General features: G+C 51.0%; 1 protein-coding gene across 11 annotated transcripts in view; it reads right to left on the bottom strand.

Annotated features, from left to right (window-relative positions):
* KASH5 (KASH domain containing 5) overlaps positions 1-9458 on the bottom strand; it is a 31943-nt gene that overhangs the window by 7135 nt on the left and 15350 nt on the right. For 10 of the 11 annotated variants that reach the window (XM_017882210.1, XM_017882215.1, XM_017882211.1 and 7 more), the window contains 6 exons: positions 4705-4782; positions 4373-4429; positions 3998-4057; positions 2648-2712; positions 2396-2483; positions 1808-1930 (listed from right to left, as the gene is read on the bottom strand). In XM_017882210.1, the coding sequence (XP_017737699.1) occupies positions 1808-1930; positions 2396-2483; positions 2648-2712; positions 3998-4057; positions 4373-4429; positions 4705-4782 (471 nt within the window). The remainder of the gene's footprint in view (positions 1-1807; positions 1931-2395; positions 2484-2647; positions 2713-3997; positions 4058-4372; positions 4430-4704; positions 4783-9458) is intronic. The other variant, XM_017882206.1, reaches the window with a different exon arrangement.

The raw sequence follows: 9458 nt of genomic DNA on the forward strand, positions 1-9458 counted from the left end.
CCTTCCCTCCCCTCTCCTCTCCCTTCCTCCCCTCCCCTCCCTCCCCTCCCTTTCCTTTCCTTTCTTCCTTCCTTCCACTTGAGTATCAGTTTCTCTTCAATATCTCCCCCAGTCTCTGACCTGACAGATACCCCTTCTCTGGGCTGCCACAGGCCCATCCCCCACCTCTAGCACAATGACCATTCTGCACTGGGCCAACCCATTTGCAGGGTCTCTCCTATCAGGCCTTGAGCACTGAGAGGCCTGGCCCCAAGGGACTCAGCTCTGTATCCCTGGGCCCATCGCAGGTTGCACCCTGAGGCCTGGCTCAGTCTTCCCCTTGACAAGCCTGTCTCTCAGGGGCATCTGAGAGCTCAAAGCAGAAGCGCAATCTGACGGACACTTCTGGGGATGAGGCTCTGTCCCCGGCAAGCTGTGTGACCATGGACATGTGATTTCTCCCTGAGCCTCAGTTTCCCATGAGTAACAAGATGAGGATGCCTGCCTTACAGAGACACCGGGAGAGTTCAGTGAGAACCCAAACAAGCTCTGCTGTCAACGAGAAACACAGAAGCTTTTCTCAAACCAGGGAAAAAGTGATCAGAGAAATGAGTCTCTCCTGAAGGATGGCAAAGAGCTTTGAAGACAATACAAGACAATACAGCATCGTTTACAGAGCTGTTTACAACATTTTCTTTAAAAGAAAAAAAAAGAGAGAGAGAGAGCCCAGAGCAGTGACTCATGCCTGTAATCCCAGCACTCTTTGAGCCACTGGCACAGCCTGTGCAAGGCCTTGGCATAAAATCATGAGGCTGAGGTAGGAGGATCACTTGAGCCCAGGAGTTCAGCCAGCCTGGGCAACATAGGGAGACCTCATTTCTACAAAAAATAGAAAAATCAGCTACGCATGGTGGCACACGCCTGTGGTTCCAGCTACTTGGGAAGCTGAGGTGGGAGGATCACCTGAGTCCAGGGAGATTGAGGCTGCAGTGAACTGTGATAATGCCACTGCACCCCAGCCTGGGCAACAGAGAAGAGAGTGAGATTCTGTCTCAAAATAAATAAATAAATAAAAAAGCCAGGTGCAGTGGCTCATGCCTGTAATCCAGCATTTTGGGAGGCTGAGGCAGGCAGATCACCTGAGACCAGGAGTTCAACACCAGCCTGGCCAACATGGTGAAACCCTGTCTCTACTGAAAAACACAAAAATTAGCCAGGTGTGGTGGCAGGTGCCTGTAGTCCCAGCGGCTCGGGAGGCTGAGGTGGGAGGATTGCCTATGTCCAGGAGGTTGAGGCTGCAGTGAGTCAAGTTCACTCCACTCTAGGCAACAGAATAAGACAAGATCCTGTCTCTAAAAACAAAAAACAAACAAAAAAACCCAATGGTTATTGCTGAGTTAAAGATGTCATAGTGAGCTTGCTGGCTTTTCTTCAAGGTACTTATATTTGAAACATAAATGCTTAATATATCCTTAAAATGTTAGCATAAACAACTTACTTATTCCCTTCCTACAGTAGTACAATTTTAAATAATGTAATTCCTGAGAGTGTTTCCTAAAAAAACAAAACAACAATAAAAGCCACAGTGCAATTTGTGTGTTTGCTTTGTTCACCTTTGTCTCCAACGCTGGCAGGTCAGTCCCTGGGGCAGGGGTGGTATCTGGTCTGGCTTGTGGCTGGGTGTCCAGCACACAGTGTGCTCTCAATTAACATTTTCTCATCAAATGGGGAACAAGCAAAGGTGTGAGTGAATGGGCTGGCCAGGGCGGCACCTGGAGCTCCGGGCCCCTTTCCAGCTCCTGGACTTCAGAGCTTTTCCTGTGCTCACCTGTCCCCCAGCTGGGGCTTCAGATGGAAACTCAGCTTCCTCACTGGTATCACGGGTGACTTCCTCCCACTGCCACACCCCACACAGAGGGTTGGAGAGATCAGCAATTGCCACTTCCCGTTTCTGGGACAGAAGTTGTTTCCGAGGTCAGGGAGAGCCATATTAAGGTAGAAGACAAGGTCAGAGATAGAAACAGGTTTAGGTGTGTGGCTGAAAATAGGATGAGAGGTAGAAAAGAGCTGGTGTGGGGCTGGGGTTGGGGAGTGGGCAGAAGCAGGAACAGGGGAGGGTTTGCTGCCAGGACCAAGGTCTGGGTTCGAGATGAAGTTAAGGAGTGAGATGGTCATGGAGGGAGACGAGATAGGGGTGAGTCACAGCTGGATCGGACTGGGGTCTGGCATAGGCCTGAGGCTGGCAGTGGGTTTGGGGTTAGGATCCCAGATAGAGTTAGAGAAAAGCTAAGGTTGCGATGGGAGCCTCTGGCAGCAATGTGGGTTAGGGCTAGGCTGGTGTGAGGATCAGAGTGGGGAGATGTTTGGAGATTCTGCCTTGGTGGCCTGCAGCTTATTCCAGGTGTGTTAGGCCCACCTGTCGAATGGCCTCGATCTCCAAGCCCAGCGATGGGGGCAGCAGCTGGGTCCAGCCCACTCTTCTCAGCTGGGCCCCTTCAGGTAGCCTGGCCACACAGGGAGGAGGGAGGAAGGCGGCCTTTGTGCCTGGTGGCCACTCAGTCGGCTCATGCTGGCCTCCCTTCCCTGCCCACCTTGGGGCTGGAGGCCAGGGTGTCCTTGCCCTTAGGCTACCCTCCTGCCTCCTCCTACCCCATGAAGTTCCACTCACTCATCAGGCCCCTCATAGGTCTGACTCAGCTGCTCCTCCAGGCGTGAAATCTCCAGCCTCAGTTCCTGCAAAGGAGGAAGTGGGGGGCACATCTGGCTCTCCATTTTTCCCACCCCTGGGCTCCTCTTCCAGGGTTCTTTCCACTTTCCTGACCACTTTGGGCTCCCCAGACACATACTGCCTAGGGACAAAGGGCAGAAAGCCATGACAGAATGTTAGGAAGCCAAAGAGAGACAGAGAGCAAGAGGAATCCAGAAGCTAAAGCACAGGCCAAGAGGCCGGGAGTGGTGGCTCACGCCTGTAATCCCAGCACTTCAGGAGGCCGAGGTGGGCAGATCACGAGGTTAGATCGAGACCATCCTGGCTGACAGGGTAAAACCCTGTCTGTACTAAAAATACAAAAAATTAGCCGGGCATGGTGGCACGCGCTTGTAGTCACAGCTACTTGGGAGGCTGAGGCAGAAGAATCACTTGAACCCAGGAAGAGGAGCTTGCAGTGAGCCAAGATTGTGCCACTGCACTCCAGCCTGGGCGACGCAACCAGACTCCGTCTCAAAAAAGAAAAACAAAACAAAACAAAAGCACGGCCAAGAAAATGAAGAGAAGGAAGGCAGAGGCAGTGATGCATGAAAAAATGAAAGACATAGATGGAAACAGACTCACAGGCAGGCAAGAGAAACACTAGGGCTCAGAGACTGGTAAAGACCAGAGCCAAACAGAGAAGACTTGCCTAGGGAGACAGACAGCCTAGACCTAGAGGCAGAGACAGGAACCCACAGGAGCCTGGCAGAGACACATAAAGATGAGGAGGGGAGGCTGGGCGCGGTGGCTCATGCCTGTAATCCCAGCACTTTGGGAGGCCGAGGTGGGCGGATCACGAGGTCAAGAGATCAAGACCATCGTGGCCAACATGGTGAAACCCCGTCTCTACTAAAAATACAAAAATCAGCTGGGCATGATGGTGTGCGCCTGTAGTCCCAGCTATTTGGGAGGCTGAGGCAGGAGAATCGCTTGAACTTGGGAGGCAGAGGTTGCAGTGAGCCGAGATTGCGTCACTGCACTCCCGTCTGGTGACAGAGCGAGACTCTGTCTCAAAAAAAAAAAAAAAAAGATAAGGAGGGGTGTGTGAGAAGACACCCACAGAGAACGAAAGTGAATGGAAGGAAGGAACAGAGAAAAAGTGAAAAGGCAGATACAGAAACAGAGGGTGGGACACACAGGAAGTCATACAGTCAGACATTAAGGATGGAAGAAGCAAGATGTGGCCACCGACAGAGAAAGAGGGACGAGGAGGAGAGGCAGCAAGTCCCAGAGATGGCAAAAGAGAAGTGGCGAGGGCCGCCGAGTTACCTGCGTCGTCACTCTGTATTCTTGCAAGGTCTGGGCCAGGCTCTCCACATGGCGAGTGCGCTGGGAAAGCCGAAAGCCAAATGAGACTGGGACCAGTTCCCCAAAGACAGTGGGGTTGGTGGTGGCGGGGGGACTGGCTGGGGGGTTAAGGGACAAGGGTGAGCTTGAGGGAGGAGCTGGGGCCCAAGAGAGAGCACCGGGCAGAAGGGCTTCTAGATCCCTGAGGGGTCACATTGGGACCTGGGGAATCCCTCCAATCTCTCCGGCTGCACATCCAAGGATCAGACCCAAGTAGGACTTCCCTTTCTAGACCAGGGGCAGGAAGTGGCTGGCACACATGGAAGGCAAATCTCTTTCCCTCTCCAGGCCCCTCACCTCAGAGAGGATGGTGTCTCGTTGGCAAATGAGGTGTTCACACTCAAAGAGCTGCCGCTGCCAAGAAAGGAGGCGGTCCATCCATCCAACCTCCCAGGACACCCCTTCGTCCTGCCCTCCGTCTGGCCTGCCTTGCTCTCCCACACCCCACCGATTCAACCTCCTGAGATGTTCTGGGACTTCAGGGATTTTAGGGATGCCTGGGTGGTCCTGGGAGTCTGACAGTTTGATGGAAGACCCTGCTCTCATCAGGCTGCAGTCACTAAAACCGGAAATGGGATAAATGGTCCTGGGGTGGTGGAAAGTTGTCAGGCACTAGGAAGGAGTGGCACCTTCAAAGTGTCCTTCTCCATGGCCAGTTCCTGACTTCTCTTCTTCACTCCATCCCGCTCCGCCAGCAGTTTCCCGTTCTAGAAGAAGGAATGGCTGGTTACATTCACTTCAGCAAATGGTGATGTTAAAATTAACAGCAGATACTTGCTAAACACTTGACTGATATACATCAGGTCTCATGCTAAGCACTTCAGGTTTTAACCCATTTAATTCCTCCCACCATTCTGGTGGGACCTCAGCTTTAATTTCTCTGAGTGTGGCTCCCCCATCTATAAAAATGGAGCTAGGCCAGATCACGTCTATAATCCCAGCACTTTGGGAGGCTGAGGTGGGTGGATCACGAGGTCAGGAGTTCCAGACAAGTCTGGCCAACATGGTGAAACCCCGTCTCTACTAAAAATACAAAAATCAGCCAGGCCTGGTAGCGCATGCCTGTAATCCCAGCTACTCAGGAGGCTGAAGCAGGGGAACTGCTTGAACCGGGGAGGCAGAGGTTGCAGTGAGCCAAGATCGCACCACTGCACTCCAGCCTGGGCAACAGAGCGAGACTCTGTCTCAGGAAAAAACAACAACAACAACAACAACAACAACAACAACAAAAAACGGAGTTAAACTGGGAACTACTTTATGGGATTGCTGTGAGGATTAGATAGGTTAATAATTGCTAACACTTACTGAGCATTTTGCATATGTTGACTCATTTCTTATCCCCAATTTTAAAATCAAAAGAACAACATAAGCAGCCTGTTATCCACATTATCTATCACCCAGCTTCAATAATTATATGCATTTTCTCAGCTTTGTTTACTAAGATGTTTGTTAACTGAGATTTTTTTTTTTTTTTGAGCCAGAGTTTTGCTCTTGTTGACCAGGCTGGCGTGCAATGGTGCGATCTCGGCTCACTGCAATCTTCGCCTCCCGGGTTCAAGTGATTCTCCTGCCTCAGCCTCCCTAGTAGCTGGGATTATAGCCACCTGCCACCACACCCAGCTAATTTATTTATTTATTTTTTTTTGAGATGGAGTTTTGCTCTTTTTGCCCAGGCTAGAGTGCAATGGCACGATATTGGCTCATTGCAACCTCTGCCTCCCGGCTTCAAGTGATTCTCCTGCCTCTTCCTCCTGAGTAGCTGGGATTACAGGCATGTGCCACCACGCCCAGCTAATTTTGTATTTTTAGTAGAGACGGGGGTTTCACTATGTTGGCCAGGCTGGTCTCGAACTCCTGACCTCAGGCGATCCACCCACCTCCGCCTCTGAAAGTGCTGGGATTACAGGTGTGAGCCACCGCACCTGGCTCTCCTCCAGGTGTCTTAAGTAGATTACTTTAAAGCAAATCGCAGGCATATTAGTTCACCTGTAGTTACTCCAGCATTTATTCCCCTACTTGAGGACTTATTTCCTTTAGCAAAACCACAATACCATGATCATTACTTAACAAAATTAACAATAACTCAGTATCATCTCATACTAGAAAGTTTGTGCCCCCTTTTTCTTTCTTTCTTTCTTTTTTTTTTTTTTGAGACAGAGTTTCACTCTTGTTGCCCAGGCTGGAGTGTAATGGCATGATCACCGCAACCTCCGCCTCCCAGGTTCAAGTGATTCTCCTGCCTCAGTCTCCTGAGTAGCTGGGATTACAGGTGCGCGCCATCACACCTGGCTAATTTTTGTATTTTTAGTAGAGACAGGGTTTCACCACGCTGGCCAGGCTGGTCTTGAACTTCTGACCTCAGGTAATCTGCCCTTCTTGGTCTCCCAAAGTGCTGGGATGACAGGGGTGAGCCACTGCACCCAGCCTGTGCTCCTTGTTCATTTTGGTTGTCTTACAGAGATTTCTTTACATTAATTTGATTGAGGATCCAAACAAGGTCCACCATTGCTTTTGGTTGAAATGTCTTACTTCTTCTGACAGTAATTTCTCCCCCCTCCACCCCGACCCTGGTACGCTTCAGGGCCTCATTCTGTGGAAGAAAGCAGGTCCCTTGTCCCGTAGGATTGGTGGGTTCAGATTAGGCTGATTGAGCTCTTGTTCCCTGTGGTCATGTTCACCACTTTCCTCTATCATTATTTCTTATAAACTGGTAGGTAGGTCCAGGGCCTTGTCCAGACTCTTGTTCAATTTTCTGGCAAGATCGGGTGGTGCTATACATATCAAATTCTGCCATTCAGGAGGAATGCCATGTCTGGTTGCCATAACTATTAATAGTATAATCATTTCCAATTTTAAAGAGGAGTAGAGAGGCTGAGACTTGGCAACGTCACATGGTAAGTGGACTCAAACCTAAATCTGTGTGATTCCAAATCTTGTGTTTATAATCTTCAGACTCTCATCTGAGCCAGACACAGCCCTGGGTGAGAATGGGACACAAAGGGAATTAGGTTCTAGAGGTGGAGATGGATGCAGAAGCAGGTAACAACGCACGAGGTGGGCCCTGATGAAGCCTAGGGCCTGGGTACCATGGGAGCACTAACAGGCTTCCTGAGGAGGCGCTGCTGAGTCTTCAAGGCTGAGGACAGTTAGCTGGGAAAACAACAGGTGGGAGAGGGCAACCCATGCCAGTCATAAAACGGGACCTGTGCATAAAATGGCCCAGATTCCAGTCCAAAGTTTAGGGGCACCAAAAACCTATCAAGTTGCACAGCGTTTCAAGGCGAGGGGGTCACTGGGGAAATGCACTTTGTGGCATGGAGGCAGTCCAGAGTTCCCTTTCACCACACCCCTCCTCTTGGCACACCAGGGGATATACCAAGGCCAGCCTCTCCCTCTCTCCAGCAAGCTCCAAGTCCTCCATCAGGTGCTTTGCCTCTCAGTCTCAGCGGGCCTGGGCTGCCAGGTGAAGGGCAGAGGAAGGACAGGAAAGGAGTGCTGTGTCAACATCTGTCCACCTGGTAGGGATTTGCAGGCCAGATCCTGGGCCACTCGGCAGGGAACCTGGTTACTCAGCTGTTCCTGCCTCCTTCTGCAGTAACCTGAGCCAGCTCTGTAGGTTCTCCATAGGAAGGCTGCCTGGATCTTCAGTGTCTGAGTGTCCTGTTACTCCAGCATTATTCTACTGTAACTTGAGAACTCAATCTATAGATGCTCTGTAGGCAGCTGTGTGGAGGGGGAAGGTAGAGGGGAGGGAACCAAGAATAGCTCCAGTTTATCAAGGGCCGAGGGTGTCCCAGACGCTGCTCAAGGCACTCGACCTGGCAGCAGGCCTTCCTGGTGGGGAGGAGGCAGAGATGAGACTGCTGGTTGCTATTTACCCTGCTCACTCCTTCTGCTTTTGTCGAGGGATCTACTCTCTCTGTCTGAGGGCAGATGGGTCCCAGCCCCAGCCATGGGAGTGAGTCAAGGTGGAAATCTTGGCAGATGCAGGAAGCTCAGCTGGTGAGCTAACCCAGTAGCCATTCTCACCCCTTCTCACTTGTTCACCTGCCACTCTAGAGGCTGAAAAAGGTCAGATATCCTCCTGGGCTCCCTTGCAGCTGGGGGTGTTATGTGATCCAGTTCTGGCCAGTGAGATGTAAGAGCTGCTGGGGGGGTGGTGAGAGGCTTCTGATGAAAAGAGCCACGAGAGGGGCATTTCCTGGCTCCCCTTTGCACCACGTTTTCCTACTTTGAATGAGAACATGAGATTGGAGCTGCTGCAGTCATCTGCAATCATGAGGCCACAGGCAGCCAGGGAGCCACCAAACCACCCAGAGACCACCTTCTTCCCAGAGAACACCTTCTTCTAAACCTCTGGTTAAGGAAATGAGTGTCCTGCAGATTGAAGCCATCATTTCTTTGTTCCCTGGAGCCAAAAACGTTCTGGACCTGTCAGTAGCCATATTGCCCATGTAGTCTGGTTATCATGGTTGAAGGGCAATGAACTGTAATAAAGGAAGTTCTGCCAGGGGGCTTCCGGGAAAGGTTTTCATTCTTTTTTTTGAGACAGAATCTCACTCTGTCACCCAGGCTACAGTACAGTGAGGCACCATCTCAGCTCACTGCAACCTCTGCCTCCCAGGTTCAAGTGATTTCCCTGCCTCAGCCTCTCAAGTAGCTGGGACTATAGATGCCCGCCCCATGCCTGGCTAATTTTATATTTTAGTAGAGGCGGAGTTTCAGCATGTTGGTCAGGCTGGTTTCGAACTCCTGACCTCAAATGATCCACCCATCTCAGCCTCCCAAAGTGCTGCAATTACAAGCTTGAGCCACCATGCCTGGCCTTTCATTCTTTTATTTACTTTTTTTGTTTTTTTTATTTTGTAGAGACAGACTCTTACTATGTTGCCTAGGTTGGTCTCAAACTTCTGGCCTAAGCAGTCTTGCTTTGGCCTCCCAAAGTGTTGGGATTACAGGTGTGAGCCACCATGCTGAGCCAGAAATTTTTTTTTTTTTTGAGATGGAGTCTTGCTCTGTCACCCAGGCTGGAGTGCACTGGTGCCATCTTGGCTCACTGCAACCTCTGCCTCCCGGGTTCAAACGGTTCTCCTGCCTCAGCCTCCCGAGTAGCTGGGATTACAGGTGTGCGCCACCACACCTGGCTGATTTTTGTATTTTTAGTAGAGATGGGGTTTCACCATATTGGCCAGGCTGGTCTCGAACTCCTGATCTCAGGTGATCCACCCACCTCGGCCTCCCAAAGTGCTGGGATTACAGGTGTGAGCCACCGTGCCTGGCAAGGTTTTCATTCTTAAAAAGGGATGTTCTGAAAGAAACTGTCAAAGGCCGGGCGCGGTGGCTCAAGCCTGTAATCCCAGCACTTTGGGAGGCCGAGACGGGC

Source organism: Rhinopithecus bieti, unplaced genomic scaffold (genome assembly GCF_001698545.2).
Source record: "Rhinopithecus bieti isolate Rb0 unplaced genomic scaffold, ASM169854v2 scaffold_12070, whole genome shotgun sequence".
NCBI lineage: Eukaryota > Metazoa > Chordata > Mammalia > Primates > Cercopithecidae > Rhinopithecus > Rhinopithecus bieti.